The 22,763-nt window shown below is 40.6% G+C and overlaps 2 protein-coding genes across 5 annotated transcripts; both read right to left on the minus strand.

The window, feature by feature from the left end:
• Positions 1-8,458: 8,458 nt before the first annotated feature.
• DEG5 (DEGP protease 5) lies at positions 8,459-11,185 on the minus strand. 2 transcript variants are annotated; one of them, XM_078572699.1, is made up of 8 exons: positions 10,438-11,185; positions 10,186-10,368; positions 10,032-10,094; positions 9,859-9,936; positions 9,662-9,784; positions 9,042-9,129; positions 8,889-8,963; positions 8,459-8,790 (listed from the first exon to the last, which is right to left on the minus strand). In XM_078572699.1, the coding sequence occupies exons 1-8, from the start codon at positions 10,726-10,728 to the stop codon at positions 8,684-8,686; spliced, it is 1,008 nt and encodes a 335-aa protein (XP_078428825.1). In that variant the 5' UTR covers positions 10,729-11,185; the 3' UTR covers positions 8,459-8,683. The 2 variants fall into 2 exon arrangements, with proteins under 2 accessions (XP_078428825.1, XP_078428824.1); XM_078572698.1 differs by having other exon boundaries at positions 9,859-9,948; positions 10,438-11,181.
• A 2,461-nt stretch (positions 11,186-13,646) lies between these two features.
• LOC144701030 (Nucleotide/sugar transporter family protein) lies at positions 13,647-19,910 on the minus strand. Of its 3 annotated transcripts, none has more exons than XM_078572695.1 (7): positions 19,635-19,910; positions 19,361-19,468; positions 19,103-19,137; positions 16,729-16,841; positions 16,369-16,630; positions 16,039-16,307; positions 13,647-13,896 (listed from the first exon to the last, which is right to left on the minus strand). In XM_078572695.1, the coding sequence occupies exons 1-7, from the start codon at positions 19,737-19,739 to the stop codon at positions 13,757-13,759; spliced, it is 1,032 nt and encodes a 343-aa protein (XP_078428821.1). In that variant the 5' UTR covers positions 19,740-19,910; the 3' UTR covers positions 13,647-13,756. The 3 variants fall into 3 exon arrangements, with proteins under 3 accessions (XP_078428821.1, XP_078428822.1, XP_078428823.1); XM_078572696.1 differs by having other exon boundaries at positions 19,586-19,909; XM_078572697.1 differs by having other exon boundaries at positions 19,361-19,482; positions 19,586-19,909.
• Between the last annotated feature and the right edge of the window lie 2,853 nt (positions 19,911-22,763).

A 22,763-nucleotide genomic window follows, 5' to 3' on the forward strand; every position in this document is an offset into this window, starting at 1 on the left:
TAGTCTATCTATATACATCTCCCTCTCTCCTCTCTCAATCTCTACCCCTATCTAGCTCTATCTACTGTCTTCGTGCTCTCTCCCCTTCTCAATGTCTCTCTTTACATCTCACTCTCTCTGTCTATCCACCTCTCTCTCTTTTCCTTTCTTGACATCTATCATTATATCTCTGTTCTCATATTACTCTCTTGCTCTATCCACCTGTTTTTTACATTAAGGTCAATGAGTTTGAATACATTTTTTCCTGAATTTTCCTAATTTCATAGAAGTTAAATAATTTAATTTTCAAAATATTTATCTGAATACACCACAAATTTATAATACATGAATTATTATGTATTTGATGCACATTAAATGATTTAGATTTAGTGTTATTAATAAATAAATACCAAATAGTTTTGTGAGTTTTTAAGATTTGGTGTAACTGATTTGAGATTAAAATTATTTATTTCTAAGTTACGTAAATTATAAATTTTACTTCCATGAAATTACATAGTATGTTTATTTATTTTAATGAAAAATGGGTCTCCCCAAATAGTAGGAGTCCTTACCTACGACCAGAAGGTCATGGGTTTTACTCTCGAATGGCACAAAGTTTATTCTTTTTTTTTTTCCCCAAATTGTGGTTGGCCCATGGAAGCCTTGCCCATGTGCATGGTTTATTCATTTATTTAATGCAAATATTAATATATAGATGGATATAAATACTTCAAATTAACTTCATTTATTTCTTATCCTTATTATTATTCTCCTTTTTATTCTTATGATTTGATGCTTAGTTAGACTCTATTTATTTTTAACTACTTATCCATAGTCTTTATTCTTTGTTTGTACTAATTACTCTATCTAAGCCCTATCTTATCTTTTTATCTCCCCATTAGTTATAAGATATAAGACTAAGTAATGAAGGACACACAACTAGTGCCCCTTGTCTCTTCTAATAATAGTAGACTTCAAATAGCATCAGCGCAAGATGAAATGCTGAACCAAAACTTCTTGAAGGAATGATAAGCCTTCTATTTTGCAAAATAGAAGGCTTTAAACGGCTTAAAGTATTAATATTTCTTCTTTCAAAATTTCTTCTTTCAAAATGGCTTAAAGTGTTAATGCAAATAATCGGACCATATTACAGGTTTATTTGCATTAAATTGATTATGTATACATGCTATCAAGCTTAAAATGATTTAATTTTTATTCTTATAATGATATTCTGAATTTATGAGTTTTTACGTATTTTTAAAGATTTTTCTGGCATCAAATTCTGATAGAATATAAATTTTTCAGTCAGAATAATTTTTTCTGGAATTTTTTGACATTAAATTCATAAATATATGATTTTGTAAGTCAAAATGCACATTTATTAATAATTTTTGGGCATTTATTCAATGTAATATGAATTTTAGAAATTTTCAACCCTTTTTTTGTGACGCCACGTGTTGCCATTTGATTTGTCAAATGGTGACCACCACAATTAGGAATAATGATTGGCGACAGCCGATCATTAAACTCTGTAAATGATTGGCGTCAGCCAATCATTAACCTAAACTGTTATGACATCATGACTAGTGATGCCATAATGCCATTTAAAGCCTAACTGTTTTACTTATTTTCTTTTTCTAACATACGGTGATGTGGCCTAATAAAGAAGGATGCTTTTTTGTAATAAATACTACACGAAGACTGAGGAGAAAGGATTAAAAATTTTAACTTTTCTTTTCTCTTTGACCAGTTAAAGATAGCATCCGCATAGATGTGTCACGTGACACATGGCCCCACGTGTAAATGTGGCACACGCTGACACATCAACTGTGACCTAGCCATTTAAATAATATATAGTATATTTAAATAGTACATACCATTATCTACTATTTTGTCTTTTTCCCTAGGGTGACATATGACGCAATAGGAGCCGTCGATCATGGATGACGAAGAAGAATCTGAGTTAATCATTGCATTAAATGCCAATAAGAGGAAAAACCTAACCAAATGATGTGCCCGCACTGATGAGGACAAGGATAGAGAAATATTTTAATTAAATCAACTACTAGGAATCATCCAACTTCCAGGTTTGACATCTAACGATCCAAAATCTGATTGAGATGAAACTTTAAGGGTAGCTTTATATTTATATCCTCTTTCCATCCATATAGTTGGATCTATAAATTGAGCTTCCAATCTTTGTAAAAAAATATTTATAAGTTTACTTCCTCTTAGAGAGGCAGATTGAAAGAAAGTGAAGTTTTGAAGGTCCATCAAGGATGTTTTGGTGTCTCTAGTTCTTGGAGAGGGTCAACAGAGAAGTGACGAGGTTGATGTAGATCAGGAAGATGTCTTGATCTTGGCAAAATATAGGGATCCAAGGTTAGACTCTTGCCTTACATTGCTTCTTATTCAGCACACTTAAGTAGTTCAACTATCATCAATATCTGCCACTTTTATCCATTATCATCCCTATCCATCCTTTCTATCATTTCTTGTGCCACCCAAGCCATAGGGATCCCATAATGTGCTTACTCCCTACTTCTTCAAGAGAATCTAACTCACTATCTTCCCATTTCATGCCTCATTCTCACTACCCCTATCTCTACACCTTGGACCATCATTTTCATTCCTTCTTGTCTCTCCATCTCCAAATATTATAAACCCTAGGCTATAAAACCCTAATTAGTTACCTCTCATCATTCATTCATTCCCATCTCCTCTCCTACCACCATTCCCGTCTATCTTTATCATCTCACCCTAATCAATGATCCACTACAAGTACTAACATGATACCCATCCATCTTCTTAAATCACTACTACCTCTATCCTGATCATTATCTTCACCTATTTATTCACTACCTCATATGCTATACATAACTCTTCTCACCTTCTTGAATTCACGTTATACATACCTCATACCTCATTTGGAGACGGCCCTTACTCATTACTAAATAATTAAATTATTTTGCGAGTAAAAGTTATAAATATTATTGATTAAACTCAATTTCCTAACGACGTATTTTTTACCTAAACTTTTAGTTTATCAGACAACAAGCTGATGGAGCGTGCCAGCCTGATCCATCGGAGACGTCTTCAGAGCCATAATCGTCGTCATCGACAACCCTGCCAGTATGCGTCCAGCCGGACCGGCAAGCCAAAGCGCCAATGAAGACACCCGGGTTTAAGTATCTGGGTAAAAGTACATCCATGCATTCGACACTTCGATCTTCGTCGACACGTGCCCTTTCTATTTGCCATTTTACCATGCATGTGCGTTCATTTTTTTTTATTCATGATCATCGAGTTGTGTTCGTTGCGTCTTGCGTCGTTTTGTTTTTGTCACATTATCGTATGTCATCGTATCTTTTGCTTCTTTAGATTTTTATATTTTTTGGTATTTAAAGGGGGTCCTATGGATATGGACCCATTTAATGGACCCTCCCTAGGGGGGGCCATCTTGACCCCCTATATAAGGGAGAAGAGGGCGCCCTAGGTTGGTTAGACCTTGTTATCATTTCAGAAGTTTTTTCAAAACTTGGTCTCACGAGAGGAAGAAGAAAAGGAAGAAGGAGAAGGAAGAAGAGGAAGAAGAGGGAGGAAGGGAAGGGCAGGAAGTCGTCACCGTTGGCCCTTCGCTGCTCACACCCCGTCGCCACTGCTCATCATGGAAAGTGTCGTGTTTCGTGTGTGACCAAGGTCCCCCCCTAGTCAACAACATTGCGGATGCGTCAGCCGTGGCCAAGCGCAACGCGATGCCTGAATGCCACGCACGCGGACCCACCCCTGCTCGCGGTGAAGTGGAATGTGACACCGGAACGTCGCGCATGCGAACCCACCCCTGCTCGCGAGACAGTGCCCCTCCTCCTAGCCTACGCTCGCCGACGCATGCGTATTCTGACCGACGGTAATCTGGAGTTCATTCACTCCGCTTGAACGAGTGGTGGACCGAGCGACCTACCGGGATATCCACCCCGTCAGACTCCACCCCGCCTGGGCTGTTCATCGATGACTCTCACATCGGGTTCTCCCCATTGCCGTACACCACGTCGACCCCACCAGCTTGTGGCCTGCTTACGGAGAGAGTCTTAGTGACCTTTTGGAATGCGCCATGGTCCGCCCACGATCCTCCTGCTTCAACGAAGCAACTCTCACGGCAAGCAAATTCTCGACGCGGTCAATGACCTCACACCACGAGGATGAGACGTTGTGCCACCTTCGAGACCTGCTACCGGTCTGTGCTCGCCCAAGCATTGGTCCACCATGGTCGAGGCTGACCACCGACCTTCTTGGATGGTGTTCTCGCTGGCCTGAGCGACCTGGTGAATGGCTAGTGTGCACTCGTTGGATGCCTGCCATACGATGCCGGTTGGGTTGCCTACTGGCTGAGGTACCGGTACCTCTTGACCACGCACGCCATAGTAGGCTGCTGATCGCACGCCTCCACGTGCCGCCGAGTGCCCTCGACACTGCATGCATTCGCGCCCACGCTGCTCTCATGCCCATCCTACCGCTCACACCCCACCTGTTCAGTTGTGCGCCCCTTCGAGCCATCACGCAAGTTGCAGTCGCCGCACCTCGTTCTCCTCACCTCTGCTCTTAGACATCTCACTCCAACGCTGCGCCTTTGCCTGCTGTCAAGCTATACCATGCTACTTCTTGGCACGCCACCACTTCCCCTGCCACACCGGCCCATGCATCGATGAAGACATCAACGACGAATGCCGCCATCAATGCGGTATATCATTCCCCTTGCTCGTCAGTTATATTACGTCCTACAGTATATTTTCAGCTGCACTCCACCATGCTCGGGTTAGAATAGATGAGAGATCATATCGAGAAGACTACATCATGAGTGAATTCTTAAGTACGGGTCAAGCTTGTATGTTACGTATGAGCGCCAATGGATTTATTTTGTTCGACGCCTTATTCGCCATCCTCGCTCCGACGAGGGTCAAAAGGTCACCGTCACCGGTCGCCCACCCCGGAGCTCGGAGCTCGGCGAATCCCCATGAGTCAGAACCTGCACGTACCTCCGCCTAGGGTTCATCACATCCCATAGTTGTATATCCTTAGGGGTTTATCCATTGGACGACGTCACTGACGACGTCGAACACCATCTCGATACCCGGCTGGATGATGCTCCCGATGACATCCGCCATCATATAGGTATTAGAGCATCGTCTCGGTACTGTCGGACGACGTCCCCGACCACGTTCAACATCACAAGCCCATCACATATTCTATATCTTGTTCCATGTTCATTAATAGAACATATTCATTATAGTACATGTGATATACTTATAATGAAGTCCATGAATACATGATCGAACTTAGTGAATTATGATGAGATCATAATATAGAGACCACTCATCTTTAAGCATGTGTTGTAAATATTCGTAGTTGAAGGATACTCGAGAGGAATAATTAAGTATCCTAATAGAATAACACTATCTAGCCTCACTCATATGGTGAGTATTGGCGGTCAGGTAGCCATTAGTGTGGAGAGACTAAGGATAGATCATGGATGATCTTTACTGGAAAGAGTTCACTAAATTGATTCCTACGAATACCTTAATGGTATTATACTAAATTGTCAGTTAGGTTGATTCACATCAGGGCTATGTAAGTGGTCCCTGGACAAGAGACACAAAAGACATCTTGTGGATGGACAGTTGTACTTTGACTCTAAATATATGACATACGAGTCTCTAATTATGAGACTCTAAATAGTCTTAGTTAGGGTGCATCAAGAAGTTTATGAAGATGATTGAGTGGTCAAATTGGGATCGCCCACCCTCGATATAAGAGGTGACAACTCAAGGAAGAGGATATGATAAAGTCCTTGGCCAAGGCAGTGAAACATCAGAGAAGAGTTCTCTGATAATTTTCGTATGCATCAATACTAACTCGAACGACCGATTAGGTTTTGACAGTTGACCATACCCTAAGTCATCCTAGGAGCATCAAGTATATGAGGAACTATACATACATGGTGGCTGATGATGAACAGGTTCCATGAGTGAGTCAATACACACTCCTTTGTATCTTCTAGAGCAGGAGGTGTAGCTTGGCACCCCACGTGTTGGAGACTCAACCTATCAGTTGGAGTGTTGCACATGGCTACAATTGCAGGCACAAGTGTGGGCTAGTGTGCTCTCGTAGACCCTCAACATGTATTACATGTCCTGGCTATGTGAAAAAGCACAACAGAGCAGGAGCTCACACACTTTCATAGTTTCCTATGCATGTTGCATGAGTGGTGTTACACATGGCTAAAGGCCATGGGGGCTAGATAAGAGGAGTTTTTGGGAGTCAATTCAAAGAAGGTCAAGCATCTTCAGTCCATTTATGAGTTTGGACATTGGGGTATCATACAAATTTGGCTAGGGTCCATCATCACCTAGGACTAGATACCCCCAAATAGCACTTATGACTAGCTTAAGCTGTACAAAGGAATTGAGTCCACCTTATCATATATCTTATTTCCTAGATAGGTATACCATATTTTGTTGATTTATAAATAATAAAATGCTGAATTAACTTTAGGGATTCAAATGATTTGTACATTATTATGTTAAGTGAATTTAATAAATCAACAAGTTGATTATACTTATCTAAAAAAAATACAAGGGAGAAAAAATGATTAGGCACACCAAATATATCATCTGATACATGTGCTTGTATCTAATGAATTAAAACCCATCAGGTAATTTATGGATTGATTACAAATTATAGTTTTAGAGATTTTTCCTGTCTTATTTAAAAATAATTATGTATATTTCCCTGGTTTAAGAAGTTTGCATTATGTTGAGTAAATTATAATTTTAAATTTTATTATTAACTTTTTAATTATGAAATTTTATTTAATAATTTTATAAATGAATAATATTTTATGGTTGTCATATATGATATTTTATTGTAGTGATATATTATATTTTATGGTGGTGATATATTAACGTGGTTTTAAACATTACTTACCAAACCATGTTAATTGATAAAATTTTGAGTATTAAAATGCTCACTCGAGGTCTAAAAAATTATTTTATAGGGAGATTAAGAAACAATATAAATTATTATTTCTTGTATTGTTTTATTATTTTCATGATTACATTATAATTGATATAATATATCACTCTTTTATTTTTTATTTCAACTCTAATGTTTGCGTCACGAAAAAGATTAAGGGATAGCATAAATAATGTTTTAACTTAAGGGACATTTTTATTATGTTTTGTTTGTATTTCCTTTTAGTGCTTTTCATCCCTATATATTACATTGAAGTGTTATAGTGATTAAAAATGGTGCTCTTTTTTTCTAAATTATCAAAGTATTTGTTCATAAAATATGGTAGTGTGTCAAATTCCATTTAAGGTTTTAATTAATGTTACTAATGTTACTAAGATTTTAAACTTCTCGAATACGGAACATGAATTAAGTCAGTTAATTCATTGAATACTCGACTGCCTTTACATATTCGAAATACTATAAGGTTTCACTACAGATTATTCAAATTGTCTATAAATAGTCTTAATATAGAATAATCCCCCATAATATAATTGAGTATTCTATTTGACAGTGATATAGTCTTTTGAAGATGCATAAACCGGAGTTTGATATGATATACACATTAGAATGTTAGCTTCATATTTGACCTTGCGTAAAATGTATTAACCATTTGAACTCTGAATTAGGTCTGAGTTCATACAATACTACCGATTTATTCTTGTGAAATTTTTTTTGTTTAATGATATTTTTATATTTTCATACTCATTATATATGTATTATTTAGTTAAATATTAGATTATTATTCTAGGTTACGGTTTTATTGAATGATATTTACTTAAACATTTATTTTTATGAAATGTTTTCATAACATTTGTGTCCATATTATATTTTTTGGTGCATCATGGTGATTATGTCCTCTGTGTTCCAAAGTTTTCACGCAATTAGAAATTTTGAAAGAAGAAATATTAACACTTTAAGCCATCAAAAGCCTTATATTTTCCAAAATAGAAGGCTTATCATTCCTTCAAGAAGTTTTGGTTCAGCATTTCATCTTGCTCTGATGCTATTTGAATTCTACTACTATTAGAAGAGACAAGGGGCACTAGTTGTGTCTCCTTCATTACTTAGTCTTATATCTTATAACTAATGGGGAGATAAAAAGATAAGATAGGGCTTAGATAGAGTAATTAGTACAAACGAAGAATTAAGACTATGGATAAGTAGTTAAAAATAAATAGAGTCTAACTAAGCATCAAATCATAAGAATAAAAAAGGAGAATAATAATAAGGATAAGAAATAAATGAAGTTAATTTGAAGTATTTATATCCATCTATCTATTAATATTTCTCTCATGAATTTATCCACTACCTGTAATTTATCCAGAATAAAGCCATTACATCAAAAAAATAAGCACATGTCCCTTCTTCTTCATTTCTATCAAACTGTTAGAATCTTAGGATATTATGAAAGGGCCAAGAAATATGTTACTCTGAAATAGATAAAATCTGATGTGTAAGGATTCTGAATGATACAATTTTGATATAGAGAGGGAGAAGAGTCTGTCTATAAGTAGAGAGAGGGAGAGAGAGAGAGAGAGAGAGAGAGAGAGAGGGAAAGTGATGTGAGAGATCGGTTCAATCTGTGGAGAAGAGTAATTTTTTTTTCCTGTAAAATGAGGGAATTGCAACGAGGCTATCAAAACCTGTTGCTCGTGGCGGTTCCATTGACTATCAAATAAGGCACTGTCTGCACCACAAGGTCAATGGGAATGGCAAAGTTGACCCCAGATGACATCCCCGTTCCTGAAAAGTCAACAGGAACCAAACACGTTGACCATAAGCAAATGCTAACACACAGCAAAAGAAGTTGATACCATGGATCGATGAAAAAGACAAGGTACCTCTGCGGGTGAAAGTCGCCGTGTTGACGCCGATCACGCGGCCGTGTGAGTCGATCAGGGGCCCCCCCGAATTCCCTTAATTAAAATTTTAATTTTCACAATTAGCCAAGGTTCATTATCTAATTCGGTGTCGATAAAGAGGGAGAACATTACCAGAGTTAATGGCGGCGTCTGTCTGGATGGCCCCTCTGATTGGCCCTCCGTTAGGGGAGGGGATTTCCCGACCAAGTCCGCTCACAATCTGCAAATGAGTAACCATTAAGTCAAAAAAAGGAAAAAAAAAAGTCTGAAAGTTTGAACCCAATACCTGATCTTCTCTGATAGTGAGCTATTAAGAGTCCGTATGAAAATGGAAAAATAATTCATCGGAAAACTATGATAACATTAGCAGGTTTCAAAAAAAAATCTGAAAGTTTGAACCCAATCCTTGATCTTCTCTAATGGTGAGATATTAGGAATCAGTATGAAATGGGAACCTAATTCATCAGAAAATTATGATAACATTAGCAGTTTTCTAAAAAATCTGAAAGTCTGAACCCAATCCTTGATCGTCTCTAATGGTGCGATAATAGGAATCAGTAAGAAAATGGGAACATAGTTCGTCAAAAAACTATGACAACATTAGCAGTTTGCAAAAAAAATCTGGCAGTTTGAACCCAATCCATGATCGTCTCTAATGGTGAGATATTAGGAATCAGTGTGAAAATGGGAAAATAATTCATCAGAAAACTATGATAAAATTAGTAGTTTCTAATATTTTGTAGGAAACTTACCCCAGTAGTAAGAGTATGGTCATAGCCATAAGGATTCCCTATAGCATAACAACTCTGACCCACACGCAAATCCCTGGATGAACCCACATTGACTGGCCTCAGCTTCTCGCCACTAACGTCGACCTGAAATATAAGAAATCTGATGAGTTCATGTCCCAAAATTTTAAAAAGATCCCAAAAATAACAGAAATAGATGCCTTCAAGACTGCAAGATCGTGAGCAGGGTCAAGGCCGATGAGCTTTCCTTCCCTGGAGAAAGTTTTTCCGCTTGGATCCTGAAGAAAAATCTGAAATGAAGATAAATCTTCAGAAAGAAGCGGGTACTTGAACCGAGCTAAATGAAGAAAATTCAAGCTGTGAATGGGCTAACTTTACAACGCAGGAGGCCGGACTGATCCATCGCGAGCTTCTCAATCACATGATAATTAGTGACCTGATTCATGAAATATTACCCTCCAAAACGAAGAAAATAACACATCTTTCTTCAAAATTTTCATGAACACGGCACAAAATTATGAACTCACAACGTGCCCGGAGGAATCCCACACGAAACCAGAGCCGACCCCTAAAACTTGAACGTCGGCGTCGTCTTCATCCTCTTCGCCGGTTTCAGCAGCGAGAGAATTGGGATTATTCACAGGTCTGGCCTTGTTCTTGTCGGCTGCGATCCGGAAATCCTTGATGAACACCACCGAGGGCGAGGTCTCCTGCAAAACCCAAAAATTGCCGTAAAGAAACAATCTTTTAAGAAGGATGAGGAGGAGCAAACGGCGTACCCGGAAGATGCGGACCGTCCGATCTTCATCCTGCTGCAGCTCGTCGTCGATCTCTTCTGCCTTTGCAGGAAGAATAGATGGGAAAAGACTGGGATTGAGTAAGAAGGAAGCGGAAGAAGCGAGAAGAAGCCGTCTTCTGGAATTGTGGGGAATACCCGCTCTGATTCTTGACTTAAACTCGCAGATTGATGGCAGAGAAGAAGAAGAAGAAGAAGAGGAAGAAGAAGAAAACTCTGCATCTGTTGGTGGTCTCGCTGGCGATGAGGAAGAAGGTGAAACAGCGAAGAACATTCTCTCTCTAGTTCTATCTCTCTCTATCTCTATCTCTTCGAATGATCTCTTCTTTGGGCACGCTGTACGCGTCCAGTATGTTTCGCACGTGCGAGTCTATCCTCAACCTCTCCCTCCAACTCTACTTTTTTCTCTCTCTATCTCTTCTTCTCTCTATATCTCTACCTCTCTCTCTATCTACAGTTCTACACCTCTCGCTCTCGCTCTCTTGCTCTTTCTCAGTAGACTCTCACTCGATTGCTCTCTCTCTCTCAAGCTCTTTCTCTCTCCTCTCGCTTTCTCGCTCTCTTTTTCTCCCGTCTTCCTCCTCTAGCTCTTTCTTTCTCGCTCTCTCGCTCTCTCTAGCTCTTTCTTTCTTGCTCTCTCTAGCTCTTTCTTTCTCGCTCTCTCGCTCTCTCTAGCTCTTTCTTTCTTGCTCTTTCTTTCTTGCTCTCTCTAGCTCTTTCTTTCTCGCTCTCTCTAGCTCTTTCTTTCTCGCTCTCTAGCTCATTCTTTTTAGGGTTAATAGCAATCGTGGCTGCCAGGTGGATTTCCAACCAGATTTTATCCTGGGCGGAATCCACCTGGCAGGCACGATGGATTCCATGTCATAACAGGGATTAACCCTTTTCTCTCTCTATCCTGGATCAAACCTAGTTGAGAGAGAGAGAAAGAGCGAGAGAGCGAGAGAGAGAGAGGCATTCTAGAGAGAGAAACGTTCTAGAGAGGGAGAGTCGTTCAATGTTGATATTTGTTTTTCAATAAGAGAGAGAGAGAGAGGCATTCTAGAGAGAGAGACGTTCTAGAGAGGGAGAGTCGTTCAATGTTGATATTTGTTTTTCAATAAGAGAGAGAGAGAGAGGCGTTCTAGAGAGAGGCATTCGATATCGATATTTGAATGCCTCTCTCTCTAGAACGCCTCTCTCTTATCGAAAAACAAATATCGACATTGAACGCCTCTCTCTCTAGAACGTCTCTCTGTCTAGAATGCCTCTCTCTCACTTTCTCTCTCTAGAACGCCTCTCTCTCTCGCCCTCTCTCTCTCTCAACTAGGTTTGATCGACGATAGAGAGAGAAAAGAGTTAATCCCGGTTCTGACGTGGAATCCATCGTGCCTGCCAGGTGGATTCCGCCCAGGTCAAAATCTGACTGGAAATCCACCTGGCAGCCACAATGGATTCCATGTCATAACCCAGACATGTCGGAGTATACTTGGAGAGTTTGGGATATACCGTGCCAAAAAAATAGTTTGGGATATATCTCATATTTTTGAAAAAGTTTGGGACATTTTGTGCTATTAACCCTTCTTTTTTATTCGAACTGATCTGTTCGAATCTTTCAATCAAACAGACCCTTTGTTCGTGTTCAATCGAAAGTTTCTAACGAACAAATTGGTTCGTTCGTGTTCGATCGGCCATTTGTTCGAACAAGTTCAAACAAATTGCCAGCGGGCGCCAGCGACATTCCATCCGAACAGCCATCTTGCTCAACCAATCTGATTCGAACAGGCGCACAGATCGTGTTAGGATCGGATCTGAACTGGACATATCGGTGTTAGGATTTGAATGATCTGTCCGAATCCCCAATCCCCACAATCCTGTTCTCGCTCGCTCTCTCTCTCTCCCTCTCTTGTTCTCTCTCTTTCACTCGTTCTTTCTCTCGCTGGCTCATTTTCTCGCGCTCTCTCTCTCCCTCTCTTGTTCTCTCTCTTTCACTCATTCTTTCTCTCTCGCCGGCTCATTTTCTCACTCGATCTTCCTCCCTCTCACTCGCTCTCTCCCTTCCCCTCTCTCCCACTCGTTCACTCCCCCATTTCTCTCTCACTCGTTCTTCATCTTCTCTTTCTCTATCCCCCCTTTCTGTGTTCTCCCTCTGTTTATGTCTCTCTCTTTCACTCTCACTCGCTTCCCTTCTCTCTCTATCCCTCTCACTTACCTCCCAATACCCACCTCTCTCTTTCGCTTTTCCTCTCACTCTCTCCCTCTACCCTCCTATATCTCTTTCACCTTCCCCCTCACTCTCTCCCTCTACCCATCTATATCTCTTCACTTTCCCTGTCACTCTCTCTCTCTATCCCTCTACCCACCTATCTCTCTTTCACTTTCCCCCTCACTCTCTCTCCCCCTCTACTCACCTATCTCTCTCTCTCTCGCTCTGCCCACCTATCTCTTTCACTTTTCCCTCTCTCAAATCTATTTTTCTCTCTCACCCTCCCCATCTACCTACTTCTCTCTCTTCCTCTCACAATCACTCTCTTCATCCGTGGACTCTCTCTCCATATTTAACTCTAGTTCCCTCTTACTCTCTTCCCCCCTTCCATTTCTTTCTTTTTTCTTTCACTCTCTCCCCCTCTCTAACTAATTCTTTCCCTCGAACTCTCTATCCCTCTTTTACTATATTGTTCTCCCTCTCACTCTCCCTCTCTACCTCTCTCTAGTTATCTCATTTCCCCTCACTCTCTCCCTCTCTCTAACTCTTGTCTCTTCCCCTGTCACTCTCTCTCTCTATCCACAACTTTGTTTTTCATTCTACTTCCTCCCTCTCCCTGTCTGTTTAGAACCCTCATTTTTGATGCCTTCACAATCAATAAAAATATATTTGAATCAGTCCCATTGGAGAAATGTAAAAAACTTGAATGGGAGACCCAGTCTAGTGGAATCCTATTCAAAGATGAATATAATGCTTTTCAAGATTAACTTAATACTTAAGACATTATTCCTCCTTTTATACGGAAATCCATGTCAAGATTTTGTTTGCTTGTACTGGTTCTATGAGAAAAGTTGAATGTTTCTTTTTTAATATTACCTTTGAGCTCTTATTAACATTGACTAGTGAGAGCACCACTGGACCAAGACTGGACTGAACTTCAGGTCTAGGTTTAGGTTTTTGTTAAAACCCGACTGAGACCAGACCGTGACTTTCCCTACTCTTGCATGGTCGACGCAATAAATATTGTAGGATTTAATTATTGTGCATAGTCTCACCATATCAACAGTAGAAATGAATGAATTTTTCGAGAGAGAAAATGGTGGGAAAAAATGAAGAGATATCACCTGTGGATCAGTCTTTCTGTTTCATTTTCTGGAACTGAGAGTGCTGTCTCCCCCTCCCGCAGTTCTATGGGGTCAACTGCCTTGATCACCTCCCTCTTGAGTTTGTGATTATTGTAGGACACCACTCCAGCAATCGCTACAAAAGTAAACAACAGCCTCCTATGATGAAAACTCAACTTGCAGGGAGGGTAAGAGAGAGGAATAAAGTGATATGGAGAGAGAAAGGAAGCGAGGGAGAGAGAGAGAATAGAGTGGAGAAAATGAAATAGACACAGAGAAGGAAGAGAAATGGGAGAAACTGATATACAGAGAGGGAGATGGAAGATAAAGGTTGAAAGAGATGTATCGAGAGAGAAGTAAGAGAACGGGAGAAAATGATACACAGCAAAAAGGAAGAGAAAATGAGATAATGATAGAGAGACAGAGAAGGAAAAGAGGGGCAAAAAATGATAGAGAAAGTGAAGGAAGAAAAAGGGAGAACATGATGGAGAGAGTGAAAGAAGGAAAAGAAGGGGAGAAAATGATAGGGAGAGAGAAGAAAAAGAAAGGGAGAAAATGATAGAGAGAGAGAGAGAAAAGGAAAAGAGGGGCAGAAAAAGATAGAGAGAGCGAGGAAGAGAAAGGGAACGGAGGAAACGAGGGATAGAAAATGATAGAGAGAGAGAAGGAAAAGAGGGTGGAGAAAATGACACAGAGAGAAAAGCAAAAGAAAGGGAGAGGAGGAAAATAGGGATGGAAAATGATAAGAGAGAGGGAAGGAAAAGAAAGGGAGAAAATTAGAGAGAGAGAGAAGGAAAAGAGGGGGAGAAAATGAAAGAGAGAGAAAGAAGCAAGATAAAGGGAGAGAATGATGAGAAAGGGAGAGGAGGAAAACAGGGGTAGAAAATGATAGAGAGAGAGAAGGAAAAGAGGGATAGAAAATGAAAAAGGGGGAGAAAATGAAAGAGAGAGAACCAAGAGAAAGGGAGAAAATCAGAGCGAGAGAAGGAAAAGAGGGGGAGAAAATGAAAGAGAGAGAGAGAGAGAGAGGCAAGATAAAGGGAGAGAATGATGAGAAAGGGAGAGGAGGAAAACAGGGGTAGAAAATGATAGAGAGAGAGAAGGAAAAGAGGGATAGAAAATGGTAGAGAGAGAGAAGGAAAAGAGGTAGGAGAAAATCAAAAAAGGGGAGAAAATAAAAGAGAGAGAGAAACAAGAGAAAGGGAGAGAAAGATGAGAAAGGCAGAGACAAAGAGGGATAGAAAATGATAGAGAGAGAGGAGGCAAAGAAGGGAGAAAATGATAGAGAGAGAGAGTGAGGAAAAGGGAAGGAGGGAGGGAGAGAATGAGAGACAGGGAGAGAGAGAGAGAGAGAGAGAGAGAGAGGGAGGGAGGGAGAGAGAGAAAGACAGGGAGAGAGAGAGAAAGGGAAAGAGCAAGCGAGAGAGAGAGACAGAGAGAGAGAGGGAGAGAAGGAGAGACAGGGAGAGAGAGAGAAAGGGAAAGAGGAAGCGAGAGAGAGAGAGAGAGAGTGAGGGAGAGAAGGAGAGACAGGGAGAGAGAGAGAGAAAGAGAAAGAGGGAGAGAGAGAGACAGAGAGAGTGAGGGAGAGAAGGAAAGACAGGGAGAGAGAGAGAGAGAGAAAGGGAAAGAGGGAGAGAGAGTGTGAGGTAGGAAGAAAAGGAGAGACAGGAAGAGAGAGAGAGAGAGAGAGAGAGAGAGAGAGAGAGAGAGAGAAAGGGAAAGAGAGAGGAAGAAACAAGGAAAGAGAGAGAAAGTGGGAGGGAGAGAGGGAGAGACATGGAAGAGAGAGAAAGAGAGTGGAAGAGAGGGACAGACAGGGAAGAGAGAGGGTGGGAGAGAGGGAGGGAGAAGGATGGAGAGAAAGGGTGTGAGAGAGAGGGAGGGAGAAGGAGAGAGAGAAAGGGTGTGGGAGAGAGGGAGGGAGAAGGAGAGAGCGAATGGGGTTGGGAGAAAGGGAGGGAGAGGGAGAGAGAGAGAAAGGGATGAATGGATTGCAAGAGTGAGAGACAGGGGGGAGAGAGAGAGAGAAAGAGGGTGGGAGAGAGGGAGGGAGGGGGAGAGAGAGAGAGAGAAAGGGGGGGGGAGAGAGGGAGGGAGAGGGAGACACAGGAAGAGAGAGAAAGAGACAAAGGGAAGAATGGAGTTCAAGAGGGAGAGACAGGGAGAGAGAGAAAGAGAGGGAGAGACAGGGGGAGAGAGGTAGAAAGAAGGTGGGAGAGAGGGAGGGAGAGGGAGAGAAAAAGAGAGAGAGAAAGGGAAGGGTGGCAGATGGTACCAATAGCATAACCCAGAAGGTTGATCGGGGTAAGCTTGGTGTCGGCAAACAGAAGAGCCGACACCAAGACAACCAGCCAGTCTCTGACAACCCCGGCAACTCGGATGGTCAACGCGCTGGTATGACTGATGACAAGGAAGACCGAGAGGTTGAGAGCAAAAGTACACAGGCAGTTAAGGACCAGGATATGCAAGGGAAAGTTCCAGGCTGTGAACCCATCCATCTTTGGCTTTTCCAACAGAACCCATGGAAGAAACAGGCACGCAGCACTGCAGCAGAGGAATTATCAGCTAAATAATTTATTTTTTAAGACTATTTTTTGGATTTTACCTGCAGGGGCTGACATAGTACATGACGGACATGGAGCTCAATTTGATACCCTTCTTCTTTACAAAGATCTCCACAAAGATTAGCCTGGAAGCTTCCCCGATTACTCCCCCCATCTGGTAGATCACTCCCACCCAGCTGACGTTGACTTCTCCGAAGGACGCAACGACTACCCCAAAACTGATCACTGACATGATCATGAGCATTTGGCAGCTCATGGCCTCAAGACCTACTGCCACGCCAAGAATGAAGACCGCCACAGGCACTGGAAGGTCGGTCAACAGCCATTCCCCCAATAAAGTAGAGGAAAAGTTAACCACACAATCATTTATGTAAAATTTAGAACGTGGATTTACTGCTTACTGATGGCCTTCAGCATTTGGGCAAAAGCAACAGAAATGTATAGATATGCGCTGTTCCCTAACCAAAGGGTCATGGCAAACATCGCGCCGATTGGAATGACAGATGTGATGTATCTGAAAAACCAAATGGAGAAATCGGATGGATGAAAATAATGCAAACGCAATTCGCACAAAAAATATACATGAAACCACTCAATGATTAATGAGATCCTGCCGGACCAGAATATAACACCGAAGAAAACATGAGACGGTATCCAACACATCCAAATGGCTAGTTCTTTCTTCCAATTTATTTGCTTAATATAATCAATAAATAATAGTTTCCGCATGCAAGCTATCATGCCTTAGCTTCTAGAAGGTGTTTCACGATTCCTTTGATATCTTACACAAGTATAAGAAAAGTATAATGCCACCGAACCATAGAATTTAATGAAAATTTCCAGATCCTTGAAGGTTCTGGCATGGTGAAGGAAAAACGAAGTCATTATCATCGGGACCTAAGACACTGAGGTACAAGCGGGTCAGGCAACATACATTTTGCATCCAAATAATACATTTCTTGCTTTTCCCAGATGTAAGAAGTCCACTTCGTATGAAACAACTTAACAGTCTGTGTGCATCATGACATTTCGGAAAATAGATAAAAATCACACTTTTTCATTCGGCAGTAATTATACACCATTCCAATCTAACACCACATCTTATGGATAAATTCCTGTTTCCCGTCCAGGAGCCCTGCATTCTATCGAAGAATTTAAAGTCTAACAAATGAGCTTCGAGCCCAGGTCGTGGGCAACTACATCTTTATGGATATGGTATGCTATTAGAAGGAGCAACTAATTTGTTTGTAAGGGACGCATTTTTGAAGTATCAGATACTGGCTGACGATCAGACCAGACCGCATCTGATCTAAAGATCTGATAGGATTGACTGGCACTAATTGTGACCAATCAATCCAATCAGTGGAATTGAGTAATCCTTATCATGATCAGACGGCTGATGTGATCCAGAGGACCATTTCATGATCCACTGGGTGATCTGACCGATAGGGGTGGTGCATTATCTGATTGGCCCAATAAGTGAAATGGTCACTGAGTCTAATCGGGCACTGCCACTTGGCACTCCAGATAAATTCCTTAAGAGCAGTTCCGGAGATGCCAAGCGATACAAAGGTTTAAGAGCTGTCTCTTAACAAAGAAAAACAGTAAGTCGCACATGTAGTCATAGATTCTGAGAGAGAGGGGAAAGAGGGAGATAGTGTGAGATAAAGTGTGATCTTAAAGCATTATTGTTTTGATCTGGATGATCATGATCAACTAATCGAATCAAAGTGGATGGCCGTCTTCAATCACGCCCAGATAACTTTATTAATATTTTAGTAAACCCGATGGATAAAGTCGATATATCATGAACAACTGAAATGATTGATCATGATCGGTCGAACATGTCTATCATTCCATTGAGTAATACCAAGTGAGAGAGGTAAAGAATGAGCAGAACGCATTTTTGTTTAGCTAAGGTGGAGCATTATCAAACGACCCAATTGAAAGAGTATTTATATTGATATCTCGAATGGATGTTTCCCTCATTTTGTAACTGAATTACAAACCAAATCTTGAGAATCCAATGTTGAAAACTCTAAGATAGAAAGATGAAAATATTAAATCTGCGAGACAGGTGAGCCCTCCCTCTTTTTTCTCCCTTTGGGCAGGCTTTGAACCCTCTACTATCTCCCCAACTCTGTCTCCCCTCACCCTCTATGTTCTACCTTAAGATGGGTTCTGAACCCTTTTGTCCCTCTCCAAATCGATCTCTCTCCTTATCCTCCTCTGTCCTCCCTCCAAAGAGTTTTTGAACTCTTTTACTCCCTTTCTCTCTCCTTATATACATACGTATATATCGTCGTCCTCTCTCTTCTATTTGCTTTCCTAGACCTCTTCTCTTCTCTTCGTCACCTGACCTTCAAAATGATGCACCTGGCCACAATATTTTGGGCATATGCCAAGCTTATTTTTATAGCAGATAAAACTTGTGAACTATGAAAACTTTTTTTTGGAAGAAACCAATGAAGCTTTTTCAATCATAATTTTTTGCCCAAATAAGTTTATAAACCACAAATAGCTAATAATCCATCAAAAATCTGCTTCATGTGGGATTTTTTGAAGCCACATAAAAGCCGGTAGTATGTTACCCTGACTTGTTTTAGAAGCCACATTCAATAAATATTTTTTCATATTTTTCAAAAAACATTCTAATTTCCACAAAAGATATCAACATAAATAAATGTTTCCGTCTAGCTATCTTCCAAACATGAAACCAGAGGGAAGCTGCACAACAATATAAAGTACCGGTATATGAGTTTACTCGGTTCTTACATTTCCGGAGTAATCCCCTCTTCAATCTTGATAAGCTGAGAAAAAAAAGATGAAAGACTAACAGTCAAAAGAAAATAATTGAATTCAATTATAAGCAAGGAATGAGAGTCCCCATAAATTTTGCTCTCAAGAATTACAGTTTCCAATACATTCAAATGCATTTAAACTTGAAAGAATTAAAACAGATGGATTGTATCTTTCAGCGTTTTGATGCCTCGTGCCTTCCTCAGAGCAAAAGATTAGGCATCTAAAGTGTACCTTAAACACTTTGGCGAGTGTGAAGCACAGGACGGAGGAGAAGATCATATGCAACAGGGTCAGCGCGACAGGGAACGGAAAGTTGATCTCCTTAGAGGACAAAACCCACTGAAATCACAGTACTTCAAATCACTAATTAAAGCAGATCCACACGAACCAGAATCAACGAAAGACGGATAATCCCACATCCGCACGAAATCTACTGCCTCTTTGAAGATAACATACCCAAAACCGAAATTAAAGCAGTTTCGAGCAGGAATCCTTCTCGACGGACCTTGTTGAAGAAGATCTGAGCCCCCGAGAGTCCGATGTAAAGTACGAGGTAAGCGTATGTGATCCAGGCTGAGGTAAGCTTCCCCGGAAATTTCCCCTCCGACATTGTCAAAACTGACGCGAACCCAGAGAAGATTCTGCCGATCAGGCTAGATCTTGGCTTGCGGAGATCCCTCTGAACAGATCTTACACTCCAATCCTCGTTGCTCTACTACTGCTTTTGCTGTCTCCCCAAAATCTGAAGTCAACCCCAGGTCCTGCTTAGACTGCAGGAAGAGCCTTAGACCCCACCGACTTTATCCACTTATACTTGGGCTGTTATTGGACCCAATGTTGGCCTTCATCGTCATGGCCATCGTCGTCGTTGTCATCGTCATGGCCATCGTCGTCGGCTCGTCGCCATCATCATTGCCATCGTCATTGTTGTCATCGTCATCACCATCATCCTTGCCATCGTCATTGCCATTGTCGTCGCCATCGTCGTCGTTGTCATCGTCATCGCCATCATCCTTGCCATCGTCATTGCCATCGTCGTCGTTGTCATCGTCATCGCCATCGTCATTTCGATCGTCGTCGCCATCGTTGTCTGCCATAGGTCACCCACCATGTCTAAATGAATTTTTTTTATGTTTAAGGGCTCTATAACCTATTTTATTATTACATGGACCTCTGATTTAGACAGGTCATGTCAGAAGTTTCTTTGGTTTTGTAGTGAATCCATGATAAAAACAGTATCTTTACCTCCAAAAGTTGACTACTAAACTCCTTTAATTAATCTTTTGACCTCACTTTCTATTTACTAGTGGCTGGACTTGCAGGTTTTAGAATGCCCAAACTGGTCTCTGACAAATCAGCACAGAATCAAAGTTTAGCTATAGGTTTGGGTTTCTCCCAGAAGCTGATACCAACATCAAAACCTTAGAAACTTTGGTTTAACTTCCCCCCCCAACTAGACATATTCATTCTGTTCTTTTTGTGTGAATTTGTGAGAATTTGTGCGAATTGTTCGTTCTGTTCGGTTTTACGAACAGAACGAAAACAAATTCAAACAGAAGATCGCATAGACCCGTGTGCGGTTCTTTTGTTCACTTTATGCGAATTTTGTTCTAGTTTTGTGTGAATGTGCGAAGTTGTGCGAAAGTGCGAATTGTTTTCATTTTTGGAAAAAAAGAACAGAACAAAGAACAAGGCCCTGTGCGGTTCTTTTGTGCAAATTTTTTGTTCATTTTAAACGAACAGAACATAACAACCATGTCTACCCCCAACACACACACACCGTCTTGATTTGATTTACAATTCGGCAGATAATGGACCCAATGTTGGGCTTGTGACATATCAAATTTCATACATACAATTTTATGATTTTAAAGTTTTTATCATAACTAAAAACTTGATTGTGATGCATACATTGGGATTTTGATATGGGATTAGCTCTTATAGAACTCATCAGATTTTGAGGAGGCAAACCACATTCCAGGGGTCGTAGTGTTAACAAAAGAAGAAGAATGAATGTGTGGGCCGCTTTTAAAAAATGCTACATTCAATATGCTTAAAGAATATAAGAAGTCCAAGATGCATGCCCTTGTCATATAAATTTATTTTATCGAGTTGCAAGTGCTGAAATGGACAAATCACAAGGCAAAAAGGAAGCTGACATGGATGAATCAGAAAGGTCAAGTCTGACAAGGCCAGGCTGCCTGGGCAAGGCTGATAGGGATCAAGGTCCATCACATCTAATAAGGGTCTATGGCTGCAATTTAATTATAGCCTTTGAACCATTCCGAACAGGGATTGAACGGTTCGGAAAAATGGTTGTCTAGTCACTCCCCTGGCTGTTCTCTTCACCAAAAAAGTAATTTATGGCGATGGGAAACTGGGAAAGTGGAACTCTGATCCTGAACCACAAGAGCATATCTAAGGGCCAAGGGGAAGTTGTGGAGAAGGCAAAAGTAGCTTGCTCTTGACCTATAAAAACCCCTTTTATTCACTTAAGTTGAATCTTGCTTCCTGATGAACAATATTAAGGGGGAAAGATTCTCATCCTCTCCCTGTACCCTCAATCTTTCCACTCTGAGGTAGTGGCAGGCCTTGGACCTCTAGAAAGATTGTGGAGAGAATGTGAGAGAGAATAATTAATGACGAACCTGAAGGGAACCCAATGGAGTGGATGTCTCAAGTTGACGGCGACCCCTAACATGGCAGCAAGATCCAAGGAGCTGACTCCTAAAAATTCATGTAAGTGACACTTATTGAATAGAAAATACAAAGATAATCAACTACCTAAAAATCACATAAATTTACTGTTTATGTTGATAGTTAAACTCTTTTAATTATCCTTCTGACCTCAATTTCTACTTTTTATTTTCAATTCTGGATTCAATTTTGTTCCCTTTACTAGTGACAGAACTAATAGGTTTTAGTAAACCCAAACTGCTCTTTAATCATAACAAAGTTTAGGTATAGGTTTTTCCCAAAAGACTTGGGCTTAGAAGCCCCGCCGCCTTGATCCACTTCACATTTGGGCCATTAATGTAGCCGGCTTTGGGCTTGCTTTACTAAGATCGAATAGGTGAGTTATTTTCTCAGCTTTTGAATGGTCTTTAATGATTTCTATAATGGATAACTCTCGGTTAAGAGCCGTTAAAAATCAGGGACATTTAATATACCTTAAAATTCACAGATCTGTGGCCTCATCTTCGGACAAAGACTAGTATCGAATCAGTAAGATAGTTAATTTTATTGATTTCCCAATGGATTCTCGTGTGATTTTTATAATGGAGAAATCTAACAGATGAGCCGTGAAAAATCCGAGATATTTCCTTCACCTCAAATCCATATTTATGCCGTCATCATCCGTTGGTTTTTACAGGTGGGAGGCAGGGGGGGGGGGATAAGGCCATCCCTCTCCACCTCATAAAAACTAGTCCCATTACTTCAATTTTCTCTGCATTTTCTCGCTCACGAGTGGGAGAAATGTTTTGGGCGGTGTCTCTCTCTTCCTCTCATTTCTCGCCAAAACTTTTAAAAAAAAATTTAGCTTGATAGATAGAGTTAGAGAGAGAAAGATAGAGATAGAGTTAGATAAAGATAGAATAAGATAGAGATAGAGAGAGAGAGAGGTGCTGGTTCA

Source organism: Wolffia australiana, chromosome 3 (assembly GCF_029677425.1).
Source record: "Wolffia australiana isolate 7733 chromosome 3, ASM2967742v1".
Lineage (NCBI taxonomy): Eukaryota > Viridiplantae > Streptophyta > Magnoliopsida > Alismatales > Araceae > Wolffia > Wolffia australiana.